At 37.0% G+C, this 26836-nt stretch overlaps 1 protein-coding gene across 2 annotated transcripts; it reads left to right on the top strand.

The window, feature by feature from the left end:
- Positions 1 to 130: 130 nt before the first annotated feature.
- On the top strand, positions 131 to 21539 carry HMGCR (3-hydroxy-3-methylglutaryl-CoA reductase). 2 transcript variants are annotated; one of them, XM_034441133.3, is made up of 20 exons: positions 131 to 443; positions 3321 to 3514; positions 3907 to 4018; positions 4463 to 4550; positions 5172 to 5256; positions 5761 to 5866; positions 7577 to 7683; positions 8573 to 8689; positions 8975 to 9126; positions 10889 to 11133; positions 11249 to 11418; positions 12196 to 12390; positions 13387 to 13545; positions 13849 to 14006; positions 14119 to 14224; positions 15925 to 16095; positions 18001 to 18141; positions 18231 to 18389; positions 19391 to 19545; positions 19657 to 21539. In XM_034441133.3, exons 2-20 carry the CDS (start codon positions 3350 to 3352, stop codon positions 19709 to 19711), a joined length of 2646 nt encoding a protein of 881 aa, XP_034297024.2. In that variant the 5' UTR covers positions 131 to 443; positions 3321 to 3349; the 3' UTR covers positions 19712 to 21539. The 2 variants fall into 2 exon arrangements, with proteins under 2 accessions (XP_034297024.2, XP_034297025.2); XM_034441134.3 differs by lacking the exon at positions 131 to 443 and adding an exon at positions 569 to 705.
- Positions 21540 to 26836: the final 5297 nt, after the last annotated feature.

Raw genomic sequence — 26836 nt, 5'->3', positions numbered from 1 at the left:
ACAAATCGAAATTCGGAATCCTCTTGAGCCTTCTTCTCTCCCGCTGACCAGCGGAAAGCCAATTGGCCCTCGGAAGCCAACATGCAAATAAGCCAACGGAGGATGGACCACTGAGGAGGCTCGAGGAGATTTTGGCTGTGATTCATTGGTCACTGTTCCCGTGGCGAGATGGCGCGTGCCACCCTCCTGATCTGTCGAGCGCTCTGCCGCTTCCTCGACCGGTTGCTACAGTGACAGAAAGGGTGACGTATCCCTGGCTGGGCGCGGCGAACGCCAGCCATTGGCTGCACGATGGGCCGATGGCTTCAGCTCTGTGGAGAGCCGGGTGTCCTTGTGCGGCGGGGAGGGCGGCCGCTTCAGTCTGCGGCAAATAGGCGAGGAGGGAAGGAGGCCAGCGCCTTGCCAGCTTCGACTCAACATCCCGGCCGTTTTCTAAGAGTGAGGTACCGGTCGTTCCGTTGGTTCAAAGGGGTCGTCTTCGGCCTGGTTTATCATGTAGCGCATTGGTTTGCGGGCGAGGTCACCATAATCTTGGGATGAGGAGAGCAATTCCAGTCAGGCGCGCTCCGGCCAGACTTGCGCGACTGGAGGGGACTTTCTAGGCTGGGTCGGTCAAAGAGCCTCTTTCTCTTCCTGCCTGAGGAAAGGCGTTCAGCTGCCTCGGCCCTCTTCGTTGAGCGAAGAGGGAGCCTCCGTGCAACGATGGTAGGATTAGGGAGGAACCGATAGCGACTCCTTTGGGTAGCCGGGCCGAGTGGGGGGGGGGGCACGCCGTTCATTCATCGGTCGTGGCTCTGTGGGCGCCGCCGGTAGCTCTCAAACCCAGGGCCTGAGAGCTCTCCCTGGGGTGGCTCCACGAGTCCCGACACGGTCGGGACCGTCTTGTCCCAGGTGGACGTTTCTCCCCCTGCGGTGCTCCCTCAGATCATCTCCGCCTTTGGAGAGAGATGCACACCGCGGCCTCCTTGAGGCATCAAGAACTAGGATTGGTCGTAGATTTATATTCTCGGCCTGAAAAGAAACTGATTTATCAAGTCAAAATAGAAGAAAAGAGCATAACCGGAAATGCCAGTTAAATCGTGGGATGATCAGTGCTGGGCGGTTGGGGAAATAATGAAGGTTAGACGGCAGGTTAAAAGGCGTGTGGGATCGTTTCAAAGCACCAACGTTGTTCATATATAGCAGGGGTCTCCAACCTTGTCAACTTTAAGCCTGGTGGACACAAAGCTGGCTGGGGAATTCTGGGAGTTGAAGTCCGCCAGGCTTAAAGTTGACAAGGCTGGGGAATTCTGGGAGTTGAAGTCCGCCAGGCTTAAAGTTGACAAGGCTGGGGAATTCTGGGAGTTGAAGTCCGCCAGGCTTAAAGTTGACAAGGCTGGGGAATTCTGGGAGTTGAAGTCCGCCAGGCTTAAAGTTGACACGGCTGGGGAATTCTGGGAGTTGAAGTCCGCCAGGCTTAAAGTTGACACGGCTGGGGAATTCTGGGAGTTGAAGTCCGCCAGGCTTAAAGTTGACAAGGTTGGAGACCCCTGCTATATAGCAAAGATGCTTTATGGATGTGGCTGGATGTTACTGGTAGTATCAGCTGATAGTGGCTGATAGGAATGCTACTAAAGTAGCCATGCTGAAGTCTGTCAGACTTTTTCTTTTTACCTCCCCTTTTTTAACGTCTAAAATATCTTATAATGGCTGTGAAGGTTTGTTAGGTTTTCTTAGAGCTGCATGACTGTATTGTGGAATGTCTCATTTGCAGCAAGTGGCCCACAGACCTTGGAAAATAAGGCCTGGTTATTGTTGGGATGGGAAGCCCCAAGGAATGCCAGAGCTGTAAACTAGATTGAGAAAGTAAAAAAAAAAAAATATTGAAAGAAAACAGTGGTAAATTACTTCCATATTGTTTCCAATAAAATGGCAAGGTCTGTGTCTATGTAGTTAACAGATGGTTAGCTCATCTTGGGGATATTTTTAACCTCTTTCAGATTAGAATTACAGCCTAGCAGTGTAATTATGTAAATTAATAAAGCTAATAAATCCAATATAACCCTAACTCAGAACAAGTTAGTTTTAGTTCCAGTCCAAGGTTTGTTTGAGGCTAAACTAATCTCACCTCCATTTTTTTCAAACTATTTATTTGTTGGTTAATTGTTCCTTGTAATATTTACAATCAATCCATCCAGTTACAAGAGAAACACTTTTCTAGGTTTACAGCCTTTTTCACTCCATCCCCAAACCATATTTTTATTGTTATTGGCAGAAATATTGTAGGTAGAAAGTAAGTAAGCTACGCCCTTCACTGCAGTATCTTGTAATGATACTAACCTCATTTGCAAATCTGACTTTTTTGTGTGGGAGAAGATACTGAATATTTTGCAGCATATGAAAGGCCCTAGAATAAATAATCAACTGAGGCTTCCTGGTTCATGCATTTTTTCATTTGATTACAATAGTATAATTAAAGTCCCTGGTGCCACAGATTCAGAATGCATACAATAATTACATTTTCTTTCACTAGGAATAAGAATCTTTTACTCTGATTTTGTTAGTACTTGAATGTTGTTGGGCTATACATTGTAGTATGATTTGTGTGCTGCACATTTCATCTACAGGCGACTCTGGCTAGCTTACAAACGTATGCAGTATATCAAACATTGATGATGGTGTCCTGTGGGTTTCAATATTTTTATTACATGTACATATTGTGCATTTATGTTTAGTGTTATGGATAAAAACGTATACCTGCTATGCTGCCTCATATATTTTTGTAAGAAAACTATCCAGGTCCTTGGCAGTTCATATTTGGCAGTCTTTGCATGAATGCTGGTCTCCCAGATGTCACATAGACATAAAGCAAATTAGCAAACCAGAGAAGATCAAACATTTGAATAATTGGAGGTTTAATTTAACCTGACAGGATCTGGGGTAGTAAACTATCTGTGTGATGATGTTGCAAATAGAGTTAGATGTATGATACCAAATTCAAGACAAGGTAGTATTCCTTTTAACAGAAACTCTCTGGTTCTAAGGTTAAAAATTGTGTATGAAACATAAAATATGATTCAAGTTCTAGTTACCAATGATTCAGATGTACTACCAATCAATTGTAAGGGGCAGGTAGATTCCATTAGATTTAACTGAAAGTTGTATAGAGTTTATGAAGAACTGAACTGGAATATAGGCTGCAGTCATTTTTGTTCTTGCTGCCTGTTATCATATTGCATTTAATATTGGTCTGCGATCAGCCAAAATTGAGTGGAGCTTAAATTTATATTTTTACCTATATAATTGATATAACTAATAAAAAATTTTTTATTTGGATTTAGTCCTAGATTGTGTGTAAATACTTTTGAAAATGCTGTCAGGACTCTTCCGAATGCATGGCCTTTTTGTGGCCTCTCACCCATGGGAAGTTATTGTGGGAACTGTAACTCTTACCATCTGTATGATGTCTATGAAGATGTTCACTGGCAATGATAAGATCTGTGGCTGGAATTATGAATGCCCTAAATTTGAAGAGGTAAAGACTTAAAAGTTATTTTTAAAATTACTTTATTTTAATTGTCACAGTTGAAGCAAATCAGATTTGAATTAAATTTAAAATTGGGAGATCTCAGGACTATAGACAAGATTGGGAAGTCAATGAAATATCCAAGATAGTGTCCATGTGACTGATTGAAGTCAAGCTTGAATTAAGAGAATCTTTAATATTAGCAGTTGATTAAAAGCAATATAACTATTTTTTGGAAATGTGTGCCTATAAATAGGTTACCATTTTAATAAAATTATAAGAATGTTCATTTTTCTGAAATGCTGTTACGTATGGGAAACATTGATAAAATATTTAACAGATTTTAAAAATGTAGTGTTCTTTTTCATTCTGAGACCAAACAAAATGTTTTCCTTTCACAGGATGTTTTGAGCAGTGATATCATAATATTGACAATCACACGATGTATTGCAATCCTTTACATATACTTCCAGTTTCAAAATTTGAAGCAACTTGGCTCAAAATATATTTTGGGTAAGATACTTTTATTTTTAAGATGGTAATCAGAACAAAACTGTAGATTAGCAATTCTAATTTGTCCATTGCTCAGAACTGTAGTAGTTAAAAATGATCCTATAGAAGATGACTGTCCTCCCTGAATTGTACTGATATAATTATATATATATGACCTGCTATAATCAGTCATCTGCAAATGATAGAAGAATGTTATGGACAAATTTCAAGGGCTGGTATCACTGTTTGGTAAATTGAAGAAAAATAGTACAGTAATAAAATACTCTGCATATTCAAATATTTCAGGATAAATGTATAGCAGTATATATAAACAAAACAGTGTAACAGGGTCGTGATAGTATCTTATGTGGATAAACTTGCATCAGAGTAAAGATTTGGATTAATGTATTTAGATAAATACTGCTCTGTATACTGCCTATTACATAGATTATATATCTTTTGCAGGTATTGCTGGGCTGTTCACAATCTTCTCGAGCTTTGTCTTCAGTACAGTGGTGATTCATTTCCTTGATAAAGAGTTGACAGGCTTGAAGTATGTATTATTAATTATATGTATGCAAATTTGCTTCAATTTAACAAGAGCTGCCTAATTCTGAAACTTGGCTTCAGAGTAATTTTATTTCAGATCATAAAAAGATAATTTCATGTGTAAAGCTATACCTAATTGACTCATGCAATGGTTCTAATATGACTCCTCCCATTTATGAAATGACATAATTTGAAGGAGATAAGATACAAAGTCGTGTTATTTCTTCACTTTTAAATGGTCAAAAGTTAAACCCACAAAATCCTATTGTAAGCTATGCACAAATTCAAATTCAGTGAATACTGAAAGCAGTGTTTCCATTTTTCCAAATAAATAGGAGGTTCCCTTGGTGGTCCCTGTGTTTCATTTTGTTGTTGTTTAAACTATAATTTATGCTTTTTATTTTTGCTATTTGGCCTTGCTTGTGACTTCAGTTTCCCATTACTACCCTAAATAAAGCAAAGAAATATTGAACAAATGTATTCCGTAAAAAAATCTCTGAAGGTTAGTTTGTTTTGCAATAAATTATATAGCCATCTTATTGAAGTATTTATCAAGATGTATGTCTTCAGTTTTTATATGTTTATGTAATATGTAACTTGACAATATGCTTTTTACACCTTTCAGTGAAGCACTGCCATTCTTCTTGCTTTTGATTGACCTCTCCAGAGCTAGTGCATTAGCTAAATTTGCACTCAGTTCCAACTCGCAGGTCAGCCAAATTCTCAGCTTCATTGAGAAAAGTATTTATAATATCTTATACTGTAATACTTAGAACCCTTTAAAATTTAAAGTAAAAATAAAATTCCTATATAACTTCCTAGATTAATTTGAGTATATTTTGTTTAAGAAATGGTTTAATGTTTAAGAGATTTATGACTTCTATAAAAGAAGCTCACTTGAGATACTATCTTGATATTTAGGAAAATATAAACAAGGTGTAGATTCATCTCAGTATGGCTGCTAAATAGAGTGGTATACAAATAGTAATCTAAGAAAATGCTAGTTTTGCTTATGAGTTGAATTTTGTTTACAATTTTAGCATGATAAATAGATTGTAATAATATTGCAGATTGTATAATGATGGTGAGAGTAAGATGCACAAGAAAAGAATGCAAAATTTACCTACTTAATTTTGCACAAACTGGTTTTGATCTGCCCATTGCTTTATAGCTCAGACTATAGCTGAGTTACATTTTTAATGTATTACATGTAGGATGAAGTAAGAGAGAATATTTCGCGTGGAATGGCAATCCTTGGCCCTACATTTACACTTGATGCCCTTGTTGAGTGTCTTGTTATTGGTGTTGGCACAATGTCTGGTAAGCTGAGAATTTTTAGGAATGCAGAATTTTAATTTTTAAGGTTAAAAATATTTGCCCAGTAAATCTGTATTCAATTGTACTTTTCCCCACTGGAGACATTATGTTCAGTAAATCAGACCATAGTTTGGACAAGGGGCATTCCTCTCTGGGTTCCATAAGATTTTTTTTTTTCAGAAAGAGTATTAAAATTCTATTCCTGTTTTATGTAGAGAATGAAGAAGTTAACTTTTTGCGCTCTCTTGTCATATCAATGGCATACAGTTCTTTTTTCTTAGTACAGATAGTCCTTGACTTATGACCGCAAGTGAGCCTCAAGTTTCCATTGCTAAGCTAGACAGTTGTTATGACTGAGTTTTGCCCCATTTTACAACCTTTCTTTCCACAGCTATTAAGTGAATCAGTGCAGTTGTTAAGTTAGTAACACTATTGTTAAGTGAATCTGGCTTCTCCATTGACTTTGCTTGTCAGAAGATCACAATATGTGATCATATGATCCTGGGACACTGCAACTGTCACAAATACATGCCAGTTGCCGACTGTCTGGATTTTGATCACATGACCGCAAGGATGCTGTAATGGTCGTAAATGTGAAAAATGGTCCTAAGTCACTTTTTCCACTGCCATTGTAACATTGAACAGTCACTAAATGAAAGGCAAGGACTACCTGTATTTTGCCGTTACTAAACAAATTCCTGGCTTTCTATAATAGTTCACACAATCACAAGGAAAACAATTAAAATCTTAAGGAGAACCATTTAACATAGCTCTGAGTTCTGTAGTTCTATAAATAAATAAAAGTGTAACAGTGACATAATTGATGCTCTATTACATACATGGTTATTTACTGAAGTATGCACGGTAATGTTGAATGAATCAGAATTTAATTAGCAGATAATGTTGAAAGTATTCATTCAACTTAGAAAATATTTCTTTTATAATTAATTTGAATATGCTTTGAAAGCTTTGTTTAAATGTAACTGTACCTACATAATAAAGCTTACGTTAATTTTTCATGGAATACAGATTTTATGAAAAATGAAAAAGAGCCAAATCTTCTTGCCTTTGCTTGCTTTTTTGAGGCAAGTCATCAATTGCAATTCTGAGTTTATGAGTTGCAGCATCTTTTCTTGGATTCTGCAGTTTTTATCTGACCGGAAGGGCCCTTTTCTATCTTTATCTTACTATGAATTACATATAACTGTTCTGAGGTTTCCCAATTTTGAACCAGCCTTGATAGTGTTGGGGATTGGTCGGTGATACAGAAAAGCAAGTTCTATAACCAGAAGCCTGGTTTTTACTTTTGTTTGAAGTTCTCATATTATAATTGGCTTCTGAAAACCTGCTTTTCCTTTCCCCATAATAGTTGTTAAGCTTGTAAATACAGGTAGCAGAGCATTTTCTGTAATGGCCCTCTCTGATCTTTTAAATGATATACTTTTTTGTTCCCTAAACTAATAGAGCACCAAATAATATGATGTGATTATTGATGTTCAGTAAGTATTGTGATAGTGAAGATGAGCTATTCTTTGTTTCCTGTAGGTAAATAAATAATGGCAAAATTAAATCTTGGTTGGTTCTGTTTTTTTATTATATGATTACATTGTAGATCAAGTTGTTGTGTTATGTTCATATTGGTGCAGCTTTCCAGATAATGTTTTTCATGGTAACATGAATCTGATTTTAATTGTTTAATGGTCTCTTTAACAGGAGTAAGACAGCTTGAAATCATGTGCTGTTTTGGCTGTATGTCTGTTCTTGCCAACTATTTTGTCTTCATGACCTTCTTTCCTGCCTGTGTGTCACTGGTATTAGAGGTAAGAGAGCAGTAGCAGTATAATAATCTTTTGAACATATCTAAATTACTGTGGTTCAAGACAAATGAAACACTGCAGTTTGGAATGGACTGATAATACAAATCTATTGAGTCTCAGAGATACTGTAATATACCTTTAATATGAGAATAAGAAAACTCATTAATATATTAATATATATGGGCATTTATAAATTTAGTTGGCATTATTATAATTTTATATTGCAGTTGTTAGATTACCTATATTTATAATATAGTTTATATTGAGAAAATTACATGCTTCAGGGCAAAATTGAAACCAACAATGTATAAATTCTGCTTGAGCTTTCTGTTACTAGTTCATTTTTTAAAGTAACATATATCTAATATTCAGAATGCAAACTATTGATAGTAGTTAAAGTTAAAGTTCTCTGATTATCTTATAGATTAGTAAAAAGGAAAATGTCAGTTCCTTCAGGGATACAATTAAAAAAAACATGACACAGAAAAGGAGGAGGATGGAAAACTCAACAACCAGTTTTTCATGTTTCAAAATTCTTAAATTGAACATGGATTGCTCATAATTCTGACATTCTTACCTAGTTCTGCTCACAGGGTGTAGTGCTGCTGCTATGAGTTATTAAATTATTAATCTTATACAATGGTGCCTATGACTTTGGTTGCTTTTTTCCTCTCTATTAATATGTGAGGAGGATACTTCTGTTTCTGAATTTATATGATCGTATAGCTTTTGTAGTATTTCATATTCATAAAACAGTTGTACAAAATAGTAATATATAAATTGACATTCAGTGTAATGTTATGCAACTACTGAAATAGTGGTATGAAAACTCCTTCTTTATGGAAGACATAAATCGAAAATGTACTGGATAACCTTTTCCGTTCTTCCTCAGCTTTCACGGGAGAGTCGTGAAGGCCATCCAATATGGCAGCTTAGTCACTTTGCACGTGTTCTGGAAGAAGAAGAAAACAAACCAAATCCTGTAACACAGAGGGTCAAAATGATTATGGTTAGTGTTTGCTTTCTTATACCCTATAATTGTGAGATAAATTGAATATTTTAAATCCTTTGAAGAAGTTGAATTTTGACGATATATATTCAAAGATAAAAGCAAACAAAAGAATTTGTAGGTTACCTTTTAATAAGTAAAACTTTTATAGGAATAATAATTATATCCAATGCAAGTATTCTGCAATTATTTTAATGATATATTTAATACTTAAGTACTGATCACTGATTGAGTCACACTCCTAGTTGAACTGACCAGTTTAACCACTCAATTTTTAAATTTAAGTCTCTAGGTTTGGTTCTTGTTCATGCTCACAGTCGCTGGATAGCAGAACCCTCTGCTCAGAACAGCACAACCGAAATATCTATGGGCCTGGATGAAAATGCTCCAAAGCGAATAGAGCCTAATGTTTCTTTGTGGCAATTTTATCTTTCTAGGTATGTTTAATCATAACATTTTTATCATTTATTCAGTAGCATCTGTCAGTAAATTTGGATTATTTCAACTAAATTATACTGTACAAATTACCAAATCACCAGTGTATCTAATATCTTAGATAAATAAAATTTCATTCTCTTTCTTGTATAGTTGAACTGAGATTAATAAAATAGCATACACAAGGTTGCTTAACAATTATCCTGGAGTATTTTATATCTGATTAGCGTAGTTGTGATTAACACTGGCATTTGATTCCCCATGGTAAGATTTCTTGTGAAAGAACTGACAGAATGTGTTATGTGAGAAGCAATGTGAATCTTTAATCTATTAGCCGTATCCTAAATGTGATGATAACAATAGGGTATTATATCTTTCCCAGGCCAGTATGAATAATAATTCTCAGTTCTAATTGGCCAAATGACTAATACCAGGGTTGAAAGATCATTGATTTGCAAAGTTCTTCCTTCACTTATGGAACTTCTCCTCCTCTAGCCCACAGAGGAGTTCCTTTGTCCATGGGGAACTATCATTTTTCTATGGAGAGGACAAGTCTTGAGGAGAAAAACTATTCTGGCAAGCCAGGATTTTAGGGAAAGGTTCCTTTAAGAGTCTCAAGAACCAATCTATATGCATCAGGAGTGTGGAATACTTTCTGATTTATTTTTATTCTACTTACGTATATGCTGACTAGATGGCTTTAGTCATTCACTGTGGCAATATGGTAATATTCCACAAGGCCTTATAACTGTTCGAGAATAATAACATTGGGAAATGTAGTCCCTCCCATGTTGATGATACTGACAGAGTAAGAAGTTCTGAATGATAACTGCATTGTTTCCTCTGTTACATAACAAATAATTACTGAAGTATAAAACTGAGTCTTCCTTCTAGTAGTAGCTTCTGTAATTTAGGTATTAACTGGTCCTGTATGACCTCTTAATTTACCAGAATTGCAATAGTCCACTAATATGTCTACAATTAGTAGAAAGAGCTTAAAATAGTTAATCTTTAATTAATCCAAACTAAGTAATTTTGAGAATGTAATCAATAATGGTAGAAATCTTCTGGGAGGAAAACGATTAATTATATTGCAGGTCATCTTCTCTTACCACGTTTATAATTGGGACTAGCAACTCTATTGCTAAGGGACACAGTCACTAAGTGAAACGTAATGTGACAGTGATTCTGACATCACTTCCCATTGTTAAGGGAATTGCCATGGGTTGTTAAAAGAGACATCGTGTGATAGTGACTTGCAATTTTATTGCTCGATTCTCCCCTTGACTCTGCTTATTGGAAGGCAGTTGCAAAACATCCGAGTGTCACTCATGTGACTGTGGGGACACTACAATGGTTGTAAATGCCAGGTCTGGTCATAAATTTACTTTTTTAGCACCATTGTAACTTTGGTCACTAAACAGGACAATTGTTAAGCGATACCCAGCTGTTGTTTCACTTATGTACATAATGCTTTGCAAGAACAAGAACTCAGAACATCTTTCTATACATCATTATTAAGAACACTATATAGACTTGTTCATGAAGTTGCTAAGAGGTGAATTTGACAGAGGTTTTACTTGAAAGGAGGCAAGATGTCTTAAGGCAGTTCCAGATATAAAAATAACCAAATTACAATAATTGTCATTCAATAATTTCTGTAGGAATTCCACCAATTAACATGTGTTAGGAAATCATGGCAGGGTAGAGAGGATGAAAGGGGATAGATAAATATTTAAAGATGTTTTATTTCATCCTTTTTAGAATGGCCAGTATGGACATTGAACAAACAATTACACTTGGTTTAGCTCTTCTACTTGCTGTCAAGTACATCTTTTTTGAACAAACAGAGATGGAATCCACACTTTCATTGAAGAACCCAATAATATCTCCAATAATGATTCAGAAAAAGGTTCCTGAAAATTGCTGCAGAAAACAGTCTATTCCTTTAAAAAATAATCCCAGTTTAAGAAAAACAGGTGATAGTCAAGTTGCCAAAGATGGAAAAGGTAATGTTTTGCTGATACGCTTGTTTGTTTGCTTTGTTTAAAAAAAAGTTTATATTGAAACCTTTTGATGAATTTTTGATAAATTCCTCAGATTTCAATGTTGACTTTTATGCAGATGAGACTGTAAAGCTTCTCCAATCAGAATCACCTGCGAAGGCCATATTTGTGGTTGGTGATAGTTCTGCTGAAGCATCCCTCATCAATAATAGAAGAGAGTCCGGAATAGAATTGCCTAAAGAGATGCGGCCACTTGAAGAATGTCTTTGTATACTTCAGAATGCCAAGGTAAAAAAAAAAAAAAAAAGCAAACCAAGACAAATAAAGTAGTTTATTACAGGGTGGATTTGATTTAAATCGAGTTGATTTAAATCACAATTTAAATCATGATTTAAATCACTAGTAAAAAGGCTTGATTTAAATCAACTCGATTTAAATCATATTTTTTAAAGAGCAACTGTCATCTCTGCTACTCCTTTGACCCACTGTTGACTCACCGATAGTCCCAGTGTTGCAGAATATACAGCCTCATGCTACATAACTAAGCTCCATTTCATGCTGAATAAACTAAATTATTTATGTATCTTAAATAGAAAACTATCTTACGATAGATTTTTACCCCAAAAGTTTTTTATTAAAATAAATTCGATAAAAATCAAAAAAATCCGATTTAAATCAAAAAAATCTGATTTTTTTGATTTTTTAAAAAAAATCATTGATTTTTATTCACCCTGGTTTATTAATATATTGATGCAAAGAATAGGCTTTTAGATGATGGAAACTTCTTTCTTTTGTATCTTATATTGTTTTAACCTTAACCTAGAATAACATATAGCTTTTTTCCAATCAAAACAGAAGGACATTTAGTAAGATGTACACATGTGATAAAGCATTTTATTTATGAACAGTATTCAATCATTTTGACATGGTGTTCAATTGTCACACCTTCTCTTTTATAGCTTTCAAAACACGACACCCTGTATTTCTTTATTTTATGTAATTGCTTCAGGCAAAGTGGAAGAATGGTAAATGTTACATCACAATCAAATATTTTTCTTTCCTCAGATGGGTGCTAAATTCCTCTCTGATTCAGAAGTCATTAGTTTAGTCAATGCAAAGCACATTCCTGCTTATAAACTGGAAGCTTTGATGGAAACTCAGGAACGTGGTGTATCCATTCGTAGGCAAATGTTATCTCAGAAGCTTCCTGAGCCTTCATCTTTACAGTATCTTCCTTACAAGAATTATAATTATTCTTTGGTGAGTAGAAAGATAGGCAAATATGTCTTACATAAATTGAAACATAGATAAAAATATTCAGTATTGTAAACCTTTTCATCTGAAGTTGCATTTAGCTTGATTGTTGGCAGATGAGGGTTTGCAGTTGAACAGAAAGCTAGTTAGTTAATACTGAACATTTTACAGTATGTTTTGCCAGCAATGCTAATGCCATTTCAAGTTTATTGTTGCTTCAGTGGTCCTTGCAAACATAAATGAATACTTCTCTTTTGAGTGTTTCTTTTAAGATAACGGTAGTGTATTTCACCTCTTGGTCTCAATTTGTATCTAGGCCATGCTATGAGATTTAAGAAAAATTGACACAGAAACATTTAAAGGATATTTTGCTGAACTCTATCTAAATCTGAGAGACAATTGCACCGTGCCTATAACTTTTGACACATAAAGGTTGTCTAAATAGATGCAGGTATAAAACGGCCCATTTGTTGAATTGATGATCGTATTTATTTCTTCTACATGCACTAGTTATTCTAAATGCCAAACACCTATTCCTGTCATATATTTAATATTTCCTAATACAGGTAGTCCTCAACTTACAACAGTTCGCTTAGTGACCGTTCAAAGTTAACGGCACTGAAAAAAGTGACTTATGACCATTTTCACACTTATGACCATTGCACCATCCCCATGGTCATGTGATTTACATTTGGATACTTGACAACTGACTCACATATATGACTGTTGCAGTGTCCAGGGGTCATGTGATCACCTTTTGCCACCTTCTGACAAGCAGAGTCAATGGTGAAACCAGATTCACTTAACAACTCTGTGACTAATTTAACAACCGCAGTGATTCACTTAACAAATGTTGCAAGAAAAGTTGTAAAATGGGGCAAAACTCACTTAACAAATTGCTCATTTACCGTAGCAAAATAAATATTGAGGTCAATTGTGGTGGTAAGTTGAGAAATGCCTGTATAGCAAACTAAGTTTTAATATTTAGTTGACTTTTTTAAGGTGATGGGTGCTTGCTGTGAAAATGTGATTGGGTACATGCCAATTCCTGTGGGTGTGGCTGGCCCGCTTCTTTTGGACAAGAAAGAGTTTCAAGTTCCAATGGCAACAACTGAAGGATGCCTGGTGGCAAGCACAAACAGAGGATGCAGAGCAATATGTGTAAGTAAAGATGATGTAAGCAGGGCTAATAAGGTTCTATTTAGTGCTGTTCCAGTGGGTGGAATCCGGCTTTCCTTGTCCATGGGCATCTCCATACAGAATGTGTTCCAGGGGTGTGGGAGAACTTGAAGTGAAGAGAGTTCAATGGCCATGAGAAGTGGAAAGGAGAGGAAGTTTTGTTCTGTGAGACAGAATCTAGTAGCACAATACTGAATGTAACCATGTGTAACTCTAAAAAGTGTTTTTGTTCGTGATCAGATGCATCTGTTAGTGACTCATCCTGCTCTCATTTTTATATCTCAGCTTGGTGGAGGTGCTAGTAGCCGTATTCTTGCAGATGGAATGACACGAGGACCTGTAGTAAGACTACCTACAGCATGCCATTCTGCAGAAGTGAAGGCATGGCTTGAAACACCAGAAGGATTTAAGATAATAAAAGATGTATTTGATAGCACTAGCAGGTTAGCATTTTATATAATTTGGAAGAGGGGGGAAATTGCATTTTATATAACAATCTGAAAAAAGTGCATCAAAAAGAAGGTGAGACATGCCAATCAAATATCTTCTCTATAGATTTGCTCGTTTGCAACGGCTTCACATTGCTTTGGCTGGCCGCAACCTTTATATTCGCTTCCAATCTAAGACGGGTGATGCAATGGGTATGAACATGATTTCAAAAGTAAGTTCTAGCTTTTAATGAATGCATTTAAGTAAATTTTGCTTTGAGAATATTGTAATTGTAATACTGTAACTTGAGCCAGTGATGTAGTGTAGTGGTTAAGGTATTGGCCAAGAAACCAGGAGATTGTGAGTTTCGGTTCTGCCTTAAGCATGAAAGCTGTCTCACTCTCAGCCCAATCTACCTCACTGAGTTATTGTGGAAAAAACAGTAGGAGGAAAAGTATTGGATATGTTTGCCACTTTGAGTTATTTGTAAAAATGATAAAGGCAGGATACAAATCAAATAAATAAATCATTGTACAAGTAACCTGACATAAAAAAGGTAATTATTTAGAATTCTCTTTCCCTGTCTCCTTCTGTGTACTATTCCAGAAAGAAAATATTACAATGAAATTTCAATGTAACAGATTCCTATTTAGCATATTCTAGATACAATTCTTCCAAAGTAACAAATTGACTGCATCCAAAAGAGTCCAGATGGAGCATTTAAAATAATGTGAGATGTATTTTATTCCATGGTGTTCTCATAAAACTAATTAAAAAAATTATTAAGAAGCTATTCTTACAACATCCATTTCCTGTGGTAAGTGGGTTGCCTATATTGCACAAATCTTATCCTTATCAGATTCAGTGACTGGGTTCATATATTGGTGGAGCTTGTTATTTGGGAAACATTCCAACACAAATGTAACCTTGGGAATACTATAGAGCAGTGTGTGTGTCTGCCAGTTCCTTACTTGTTGACATGTACCTAATGTTGAACTATGCCAAAAAATCACAGAAACACAAAATTGATTCCTAAAAATGACATAATACAGATATATATCAACCGTGGATATGTGAATGCAAATAATGAATTTTTAATAATGAAATCCACCTGCACAGGTAGTACTTGCTTATCAATGGTAATTGGGAACAGGAACTCTGAACCAGTCATAAGGCCCAATGTCGCGTGGCAACTTAACCGCGGCAGTTCCAACAGGCCCAGTCATTGTTAGACAAATCCTGCATGGTTGCAAAGTTTACCATTTGCTTACTTCCCCCTAGACCAGAGATCTTCAAACTTGGCAACTTTAAGACTTGTGGACTTCAACTCCCAGAATTCTCCAGCCAGCTAAGTCCACAAGTCTTAAAGTTGCCAAGTTTGGGGACCCCTGCCCTAGACTGTGTTTATTAGAAGCTGGCAATGAACATCACAAATGGTGATTACATAACCACGAGATGCTGTGATACCATTGTAATTGCAAGCTGGTTACAAGCACCTTTAGCTGAGAAAGCTTCTTTCTGGACTCAGTTTAGGATGGGACTGGGCTATTTCCTATAATGTTTTGCTTCTTATCCAAAGAGTAGGTAGCCTTCCACATAAAACTCACTCTAATCAACCCCTTGCTGCTAGTAGTGAGCACCATGAATTCTATCCACAACCAGACAAAATTTACCCAAGAACCATGATCATCAGCAGCCACTGTTGAGTGTGTCTCCCACACCACTCCATTTCTAACTCTTCACTAACAGCAGTGAAAATGTTACTTCCTTGTCTTTGATGCTACATAATGCCAAGTTACATGAAGTGTTGAAGTTACAGTTTCCACTGCTTATATTTAATTAAGTTCCTTCATGAAGAAGTCAGCCAGTACTAAACTGACAGTCTAACATTTTTGTTTCTCTGTCTCTTTTTCTCTAAATCCTTCCAAACAGGGTACTGAGAAAGCACTTACAAGGCTGCAAGAAGAATTTCCTGACCTCCACATTGTAGCTATTAGTGGTAACTACTGTACAGATAAAAAATCAGCTGCCATAAATTGGATAGAAGGGAGAGGGAAATCTGTGGTCTGTGAAGCAATTATTCCACAAAAAGTTGTTAAAGAAGTGAGTTACATTGTTTTAGTGAAATGTGAAAATTATTATATTGAATTATTTTCAGTTCATCCTTGACTTATCTATATCCTCCCCAATTCCAAAGCCATTTATATTTGTATACATACATGCATTCATATATGCATGCATGCATACACACACACACACACACACACACACACACACACACACACACACACACACACATTATTTGTATGCTGGCCTGAAGATTTTGGGCAACTAACAATTAAGTTCTGCTTAAAATAAAAAGCACCCCTTTCAAAAACAATAAATAAGCCTATCCAAAATATAAACAATGTTATCAACCTTAAAAGGATAAAAATATACAAAATCAGGCCTTTGCCAGATTCCAACCTTCTTTCAGAACATATTGTCCTTCTGCAGTAGGTGCTCTTCTGAAATCCAGAAAGGAAGGATTGGGGAGGGAATTCCAAAGTATGAGAGCAACAATAGAAACTGCCTACTTCTGCAATCTTGTGTAGACAGAACCCAGAGAGAGTTGATCTTGTTGGAGTTACTAAACAGGCAGATTAAGAGAAAATGGTCCCTAACATAACCTGGTTTGGAGCCACATAAAGCCTTAAAGATGATAAACAACACCCTGAATTGCAACTGGAAACTATCTGTTGAGAAAGCAGGAGCTGTGCCCCCCAAATTGTAAACCACCTCTGAATGGGAAAGTGCATTTCCACTCAGAATCAAAGATAGTGTTTTTCTATATTAATTTGGTCCACAAACACAGAATCGTTTTTTCTTGGGGGGATTTGTTCTGAAAGTTCCCATCCTATCCAGTGTTCGATAGCACTTCTACCATATTACCTATTGGTCCAGACCTGATATGAACATCAGTGTATTAATGATATTAGACCAGGGGTTTCAAACTTGATTTCATTGAGGGCCGCATCAGAGTTGTGTTTGACCTCGGGGGTGGGGGGCGAGTGTGGGCGTGACCAGCTTGACGTCACTTATGTTGGGGGCACCTGTGGTGGCCTTAGCACTCTGCCAGTCAAAACGGACTCCCGGGCTCTGTTTTCGGCTGCCATGGCCTCCTGCAACCCTCTGCCCTCCCTAGCTCCATTTTTGCTGGTAGAAGCACCATGGGCCAGTCTATCACTGTTTCCACGGTAGCCCCATGGGCCAGATCTAAGTACCCCGTGGGCCAGATCCGTCCCACAGGCCTTGAGTTTGACACCCCTGCATTAGACTGTGGATGACTGATGTACCTCATTGTTTCATGTAGGTGTCAAATAGAAAGTGGGATGCCACAAAGTAGACATTTCTACCCTGTTTCCCCAAAAATAAGACCTTGCATGTTTTTATGCGTGTGCCTAATATAAACCCTGCCCCACACCAAAATAAGCCCTGCTTATGAGCCTACGCAGCTAGCTGCTCGTCCACTCTGTCTGGTTGTTTGTGGTGCCGCAGCCGTGAGGTGAAACAAATATTGGGGCATGGGTGGCTTGGCTGCATGGGCCCTGCAGTAAACTGGTGCGGGGTGCTTGGGGCAGCTCCAATTTCCTGCCTTGCAGCAGCACTGACACACTCCACAGCCTCCTGCCCCGCCACGAGCAAGCAGAAATGAGTCTCCCGAAAATAAGCCCTAGTGCTTATTTTGGGGCCCAAAAGAAAATAAGACCCAGTCTTATTTTCGCGGAAACCCAGGTAGGAAGACCTCTCCTCCCACCATCACAAACTGGAATAATCCTCTCGGGAAAGAGGAGAACCACTATAAAATGTTGCCTCCTACTCTAGTTCTATAGAGATGATCCAAAACAGTACAATGGTTGATAATGTCTGGATTCCCGAGTGTAGGTACTAAGAACTGCATTTGAAAAGATTTTCTTTCTGAACATAGACTTCCTCCTTGACCAGAGTTTTGATGGATTTTTTTTCTAGATACTGAAGTCAACCACAGAAGCTATGATTGAAGTTAATGTCAACAAGAACTTGGTTGGCTCTGCCATGGCTGGCTGTGTAGGTGGCTATAATGCTCATGCAGCTAACATTGTCACCGCCATGTACATAGCGTGTGGACAGGTATATCCCTTCACTTAACAGAGTGATGAATTACGTATTTAAAAACCTTTAAATGCTAACATAACCCCTCAATTTTGCATTGATTTCAGGATGCAGCCCAGAATATCACCAGCTCAAACTGTATTACATTAATGGAATCTACTGGGCCTACCAACGAAGATCTTTATATCAGTTGCACAATGCCCTCAATAGAAATTGGTACTGTGGGTGGAGGAACCAACCTGTTACCCCAGCAAGCTTGTTTGCAGGTATGAAAACTGGAGGTCGAACTATAGCTTTCTATTTTGGGAAGGGAATCATTTTTGTGGAAATCAGCAGAGGATTGTGATCAGTGATTGATAGGACCAGCAATCAAAATAAGAATTCTCTGACCAGGAGTGTAATTTGACCTCAAGAAAGTATTTCAGTGTTATGACTTATACTTTTACTCTACCTAGCACTGAACCATATGCAAGTACAAACGGTCCTCTATTAAATGACGACTCTTTCAGCAACTCTTGAAAGTTTTAAGGATGCTGAATGAGTGGTGGTTTCTACCGATCCTTCAGCAGCCCTTCAATTATGTGATTGCAATCTGGGTGCTTGATAACTGGCTTGCTCTTACAATTGTTGCAGCATCCTGTAGTCATGTGATTACCATTTGTGAGCTTTCCTTCTGGCTTCCTACAAGCAGAATCAACAGGGAAGCTGCCAGGGAACGTCACAGGCTAATTAGCTAAGTCTCCCCCCCCCCAATCCACTCACCTTCTCTGACAACTCACACGCCCTCTCCCCACTTTCCCCAACCTGGCAACAGCTATCCTGAGTCCCTCCACACTTGTGTCACATCTCCCCCACGACTCAGGTACCCTCTCTAACCTGCAGCTACGTTCCTGCCTTCCAGCCTGCTTGTGAGCCACGTGAGACTTGCAACTTCCTGCCAACTTCCCCACAGACTTTGGTTGTTGGAAGCTGATAGGAAGTTACAAGAAGGTGCTTGCTTGACAACCCATGATCCTTATTGAAATATGGCACCCGGGACTATAGGGATTAGCATTGCTAAGTGATGTGGTCACAGGTCGTCACATTTTATGATCTCATCGTTTAGTAATAGAAATTCTGATCCCAATGGCCGTCATAAACTGAGGACTACCTGTACTTACTTCTTGAAAGACCTTGAGCTTGTTACTGTATAAAGTGCCAGGGACTGAGTGATTTTAAGTTGAACATATTCCAACTTGATTATTGTTTGTATTCCTTTTTAATACAGATGCTGGGAGTGCAAGGAGCAAGTGCAGATAACCCCGGAGAAAATGCCCGTCAGCTTGCTAAAATTGTATGCGCGACAGTAATGGCAGGAGAACTGTCTCTATTGGCTGCCTTAGCTGAAGGGCACTTGGTTAAAAGCCACATGATCCACAATAGGTAAGAAGGAAAGAGCCACAATCTCATGGTCTTATCCTATTGCCCAACTCCCAATAAAATATACTGTAAAATTTTTGCAATTCTGAATTGGTGTACCTTTTGTTTTGGAAGGTCAAAAATAAATCTGCAAGATCTTCAAGGAACAGGTTCCAAAAAAGCTGTTTGAACACTGACAGAAGCTTGAAGCAACTGTGGCACATTGAAAAATAAAGAGAAATGACAGATCTGTGAACTTCCAACGGAAGATAAATATTCAAACGGTGAATTGTTGGAAAAAATCTTAGGAGAATCATTCAGTGTGTAGTTTGCATCCAGTTTCCTGATTCCTTTTTCCTTTGTCTGCCATAAATGGATGCTTATCTATGGAAAATATTGCAGATGGGTTTTATTTTTTTACATGGGCTCTAGTTTGTTTTGAGTCATGCATTTTACAAAATGGGCTCCAAGTAGTCTACGCAAGCTTTCTAAGAGTGTCAGACTGTTATTTTTTGGAGTTACAATATTCTCATTTGGCATACTAAGAGGAAATACAAGTTACATAACTTTTCTGTTTTGTTTCTTTTCTTTTCTTTTTTTTTTGACCAATCTGTATGGTTGCTTTGCAATGTTCATCATCACGGTTTTGAGGCTAACTTGGTATGTTGTGCGTATAAATCTGTACAAGCCATTGGAGTAGAACAAAGTTACTGTTCCTCCAGGGAAGAAAATAGCCAAGATCATTCCTCCACAACGTCAGATAACAAAGGAGACCCTAAGAATGGCTTTTGGCGTTTTGATTGCAGTTACCCACATCTAAGTGGGCACTGAATTCAATCAGTTAAGCCACCTTTATATTTAGAACTCACTTTTGGAGTACTTCCGTTTATATTACTCAATATCAGAGTTTTGAATATTAGTTTCCATGCTTTTTACAGCAAACAGGCCTTCCTGCAAAGCAGGTGTACCTAGTAGAGGCCATATTTCCAGATTTAAAATCATCACGTTACAAATCTCAGGTGTTTTAGTCAGATCGATGGTCTTGCATCAGCTGACAGCAAGAGGCACGGTCTCCTGGGCATAGCCTGTAGAACTAAGTGGTAGTTGGTCAACAGCACTGACGTTGCTTGATCATTATCATTATTGGTTAATTTCAGTGGCTCTTCTAAGTGGGAGAATATCCCAGGGAATCGCATACTTGGTAACCTTTAATTAGGATAGTTTAATGGAAATGATTTTTAGCAAGCAAGTAAAACATGTTTACACTAGTTCTCAATCACCATTTGACTTCCTTGCAGAAATAGGTGTGTTGTGAAATGAAAGTTAATCATTGATACCAGTACTGATATTTTTATTTAAATATTTCCGTTCCTGATAAAACTTTAATTTATTTTTGGGCAAGTTCCAGATTTTATGTTTATTTGTTTAAGAACTACTAACTCCGTGGCTTATGAAAATGATGGAAGACAGGTTATAATGCAGCAAAGGTAACTGACTCAATGAACTAAATCACAGTGCTATGAAGGAGAAACAATCAGAAGAGGAAGAGCAAGGGTACCGATGCATTTCTCAGCTGTTGCTGGATGTGATGAAGACTCTTTTCCACACTAGCTGCAATGACTGAAGGGTTCAATTCTAAAACTTCTCATTTTGTGCAAACTCAGTATAAACAACTCCTTTCGGGGTTTACTATCTAACATCTAATTTGTATTAGGATCACAATTCTAATGCAACTCAACACCTATTACTTGCTTGGTATGTGCCGTGGCTACTTGTAAATAGCATTATGAATGTCCATCTCCCTACAGTATTGTCCAGTTAACTTTTTTTTTCTTATTTATGCAAAGTTTGAACTTACTGTTTTATTACTGGACTAGCAATAAATGGTTTATTCAGTGTCAGTTTTGGTGAATGTAACTGATACTTTGTCCTTCAAAAAGAAAACATTTTGTACTATTATAAAATTGTGTATATTTGGTACACATCTTTTTCAGTTTCAGTAAAACAGTGCAAAAGCAGCTTCAATTTGTCTTATTTTTAATGCATAATGATCATCTACCACATTTTTCCAGATTTTAAATCACTAACCAACTATAATGTAGTATAATTAATGGTACGAACCAAACACCATTAAGGTTTGAATCAGTATTGTGCAAAGTTACAAAACCAGGATAGGTATGATGTCTGTCCAGCAATACCTGTGTATTTGAATTGCTTTCCTATTTGTTTTCTATTAAAAAGGTATTTAATCCAATTCTTAAGAATGCTGCAGCAGCATTGTATATTTAGGTACAGCAATATACAGTGGAATATCTGTTAATCTTTAGGCAGAAGATTAACAAATATTCCACTGGAGCCAAAAGATGTAAATATATCTTGGCCCATCTCTCCAGTTCCATGGAACAGACTGAGAAACATGGTAGATCTGAATTACTTGGAAGGCAATGTATGTACTTTTCAGGATCTCTCCCTAGGAGCAAATGGAAGAAGCAGACTGCATGTTTTCAAGCCTTAACACCAAGTTATATGCCATTTTAGTCTAGTGGTTAAGGCATCTGGCTATAAATCAGGAGATTGTGAGTTCTAGTCCCACCTTAGGGCAGGAACACCGGCTGGGTAGCTTTGGGCTAGGTCATTGTATCTCAGCTGAATCTAATCGAATCTACCCTTCAAGAATGGTGGTGTGGAGAAAATAGGAAGAAAGAGGGTTGTGTTTGTTCACTGCTCTGAGTTATTTATAAAAATGAAGGCAGTTTATAACTAAATGCTACAAAAATATTTGTAGACAGATCACTTCCTTATTTCCTTTATATGATCATTTCACTATTTCTCAGGTACTCTTCAAACACTGTTCCTCTACCTATTAGATTTCTTTTATTTCCATAAGGAAGTTGAGTTAATTAACCAAGATCTTCATATGAGTTGCATTCTGACATTCCTCGTAAACTATTAGATGAAATCATTTATATCATAAACAAATCTTGCTTTCACGTGCAAAAATGGGAAGTGAAGGGAATACAAATGCAAAAGCCAAGCCAATCTATAACTTAAGATTCTGTGGGGGGGGGGTTTTGGGTTTTTTTTTTGGCAATACAAGTATCACAAATATCACATAGTTGTTTCATATTTCAACTAGGTTCAATACTGAACCAAGGAACTTATGCACATTTTCTGTTGCTGTTAAATTACATCATACAATCTTAAAATTATTTTGGATTGCTGGTTTCAAAAAATAACGACTAAAAGGCAATTACATATTTTAAAAAAATAAGATTGGCAATTCTTAATAGAATTGTGAGCAAACAATAGATTGACCAGTATAATGCACTTGGTTTAGTGGGTTTGATACTGTATTATCTAATATAATCTAACATGAACAATATAATTTATAACCGCCAGGTCTGTCTAGGTGATGAAAATATAAATAAAATATTTGAACACTCTCCACAATTTCAGTAATACTAAAACCTGGATCAGCCAATAGCATTGATTGCATTACATTTAAGACATGCAACCACCACATAAAGCAACAAAAAGTTACAATCTCTTGTCCCGGTAACCTACCCAGATGCAAGAAAAAGTTAATAATGGCAATTCCTAATCTTAATCTTTATGTGGTCCATTATATCATCTCTGAAAATTTATGGAGACTATCGCATTAGCCAGGAGGTATCAATTTATTTACCTGTAGGTATTAAGGTGAACATGATTCATTAAATGGGATGTGTGGGAAAACAAAATGCCAAAAATGTCAATCAGAAAAATATTGGTGTTTCCATGTACACACTAGCAACATTTTGGCAACAAAGAATGCCAAAACATTCAGTTTGTCTACTTAAACACAATGTATTGCAATGTATATCTTGGACTACCAACTACCAATATCAGCTCTAATAATTTTCAAAGTGGGATAAAAAGTAACATCACCTTTCTAACTAGTCTAAACTGAGTTATATTTTAATATAACAGGAAAATCTTTAAATGAGCTCATTTATTTTAAATTACTTCTCCCCATAATTACCATTATTCACTACTCATTTTTGCCAATAATGGATAACTATCTTCAAATGATTGTAAAAGAAATCTACTTTTCTCTTCATCTAGGTCCTGATAATCTTGTCTACCTTTTTATCTGATGCAAACAGTGGTATTCTTTCAATTTTGGGGAAAGGCCTACATTGTAAAAGCAATGTAGCACTGTAATGCCAAATCTTCACTGTAAAATGAGAAGACGGTGAAATCCAACTTTACAATTGCCTCTTAAGTGGTTCATGAAGTATGAGGTCCAATGCAATCCTGTAGCAAAATTTCCTTCTTGTGCTTCCAAACTCTGGTTAATTATTTCAGACATTGGTGCAGTACCTTGATAATGGTGCCATGTTCAAGGAAATCCATGTGAATAACAATATCTGCATTCCCCAAAATTATAATGAGTTTTCCAGCCAAAGCCTGGGTTTCTAATTTTTCTTTACAGGTGAAACTTTGTGAAGGTATTCCCCAGAATAATGCCTGTTGCTGTATTAAAATGATGTTCAATGGATTAATACTTCATTTTTCAATGTCACAATGATGAATCCCCATTTCGTCAGCTGTCATAACGCTGCAAAGAAATTCCTCACCATTACAGACAAATTTCAACTTTCATCTCTGGTATCAGTATATACAAAAGTCATCTTGCATAAACTTTCCACTACTAAAGAACATCAGTGATGTAGCCCACAAATTCCTGTAAAATTCCAGACTTGGCAACAATTCCCTTTTGAACAATTTCAGACCTGCTAACTGTCCTTAATCAGTTCATCAAACAGTCCCCATGTAAAAGTCATTGGTTGTTGTCACAGATTGTCCATTTCATTCTTGATCATATAAAATAGCTGTTCCCAGAGTTTATCTTGTTTACAATCTTGGCCCAGCAATGCATAGTACCCATGTCAACACATAAGCAACCTATATTCGGTAGTGAATTTCAATTGGAGGCTTCTATCAGCAGTCAATAATTCAATTATGTATTGCAGAATAGAACTAGAACAGAACAAGCAATAAACAATTGCTGGGAGTTGGGTAGCATATAAATTCAATCAAATAGATAATCAATTATCTGTTCACATTGGTATGAAGTCACAGCTGCCAGTCAGTGTTGGCTTTCATACATATTATTTTGTTCACTCAGTAAATTAGGACCTAGATGAAATACCGATAACATTCATTACCAAAGAGATGTAAAAATTCAAGACAATCTGAAAGAAGGCACATACTTTTCCAGGCCAAATCTGACCTACCGTTTCTCTTATTTTATAATAGAAATAGAAAACCTCCAATATTATTAAAGTATAAATCTCAATACTGTCCATATTAACTGAAACTGCTAAAAGCTTTATTTCAAGAATATCTAAAAGCTTGCCAATTCTTTATTCTGTATACAACTATGCCAATGCTTATTTTCACTTCTGATATATTTTTAAATTTGTAAATTATTTATTTATTTATTTATTTATTTATTTATTTATTTATTGAATTTCTATACCACCCTTCTCCCGAAGGACTCAGGACGGTGAACAGATTAAGATTTCATATACATATAATTATTTTTTTTTATAAAAAGTAAATAATAAATTGAGTCAATTGTAATACGATACAACTGAGGAGCAGTGGTGAAATCCAATTTTTTTTACTACACAATTTTTTTGCTGTTAAATTAAAATTATTTTGGATTGCTGGTTTCAAAAAATAACGACTAAAAGGCAATTACATATTTTTAAAAAATAAGATTGGCAATTCTTAATAGAATTGTGAGCAAACAATAGATTGCCCAGTATAATGCACTTGGTTTAGTGGGTGTGGGTGTGGCTTGGTTTAGTGGGAGTGGGTGTGGCTTGGTGGGCGTGGCAGAAGGATACTGCAAAATCTCCATTCCCATCCCACTCCAGGCGAAGGATACTGTAAAATCTCCATTCCCACCCCACTCCAGGGGAAGGGTACTGCAAAATCCCCATTCCCTCCCCAATCCTGGGGGAAGGATATTGCAAAATCTCCATTCCCACCCACTCTGGGGCCAACCAAAGGTGGTATTTCCGAGTTCTCCAAACTACTCAAAATTTCCGCTACCGGTTCTCCGAAGTGCTCAAAATTTCCACTACCGGTTCTCCAGAACCTCTCAGAACCTGCTGGATTTCACTCCTGCTGAGGACTGCAGTGAAAGAGATCTACCTACATGGGCAAGTAATGCTGATACTTAGCAAAATGGTTGGTTAATAAATGCTTTCTCTCCGGTAAATATTTTAATGTCAGCCCAGAACATCTTCTGTATTAATTTTAATTTAACAAATGCAGTCTATCTAGACAAATGAGTAAACATCTCTTGCTAACTGGTTGATAAATTTTAATGGGAATACTGGTAGTTTCTACATGAGTGATATTAACTTGGAATCTTTATTTCAATAAAATATACATCCCAAGTACTGTATACATGCTTGACAAAATATTTCCTATATTTTTCAGGCAGTAGATGATAAGTAGTCCTTCTGATTTAATAACTAATAGATGTTAAGCAGGGAGAAAATAAGGATTCTGTTCCATTATATTTTAACTTATATTTAAAATGATATGTTTGGAGCATATCATTTTAGCAACACATTCCAGTATTTTAAATCAATCAAGCGAAAACATCGTGGCCTTGGTCTTATTTGTTTAATTTTACCCCTAGATCAGTGGTGAAATCCAATTTTTTTTTACTACCCGTTATGTGGGCGTGGCTTGTTGGGCATGGTGTGGTGTGGTGGTTGTGGCAAGGTAAGGATACTGCAAAATCTCCATTCCCACTCCAGGGGAAGGATACTGCAAAATCCCCATTCCCTCCCCACTCCTGGGGGAAGGATATTGCAAAATCTCCATTCCCACCCCACTCAGGGGCCAGCCAGAAGTGGTATTTGTCGTTCTCCAAACTACTCAAAATTCCTACTACCGGTTCTCCGAACTGCTCAAAATTTCTGCTACCGGTTCTCCAGAACCTGTCAGAACCTGCTGGATTTCACCCCTGCCCTAGATCATACATTAATGCATGTGTCTACTATACAAAAGGGACAATACTGGAATGAAGAAAGAATCAGAAATGCTGGCTACTAAATTATGTGGGCCTTCAGCCTGGCCACTGATTTCTTCTGCCAAGGCTCAGCCCACAAATGGATGGTTTCCTTAGATTTTTTTTCATACTGCTGAAACAAGAAGAGCTACTTTATGTATTGTGACATTGTGCAAGAAAATATTTTCTCCATGAGTCTTTAAAATCTTCTTGTGAAACAAGATGCAGTAATTCTGA

The sequence above is a fragment of the Pantherophis guttatus genome, chromosome 2 (assembly GCF_059756535.1).
Source record: "Pantherophis guttatus breed Tessera chromosome 2, ASM5975653v1, whole genome shotgun sequence".
Classification (NCBI taxonomy): Eukaryota; Metazoa; Chordata; class Lepidosauria; order Squamata; family Colubridae; genus Pantherophis; species Pantherophis guttatus.
Note: the sequence above shows the minus strand (reverse complement) of the source record. Positions and strands in the feature narration are given on the sequence as shown.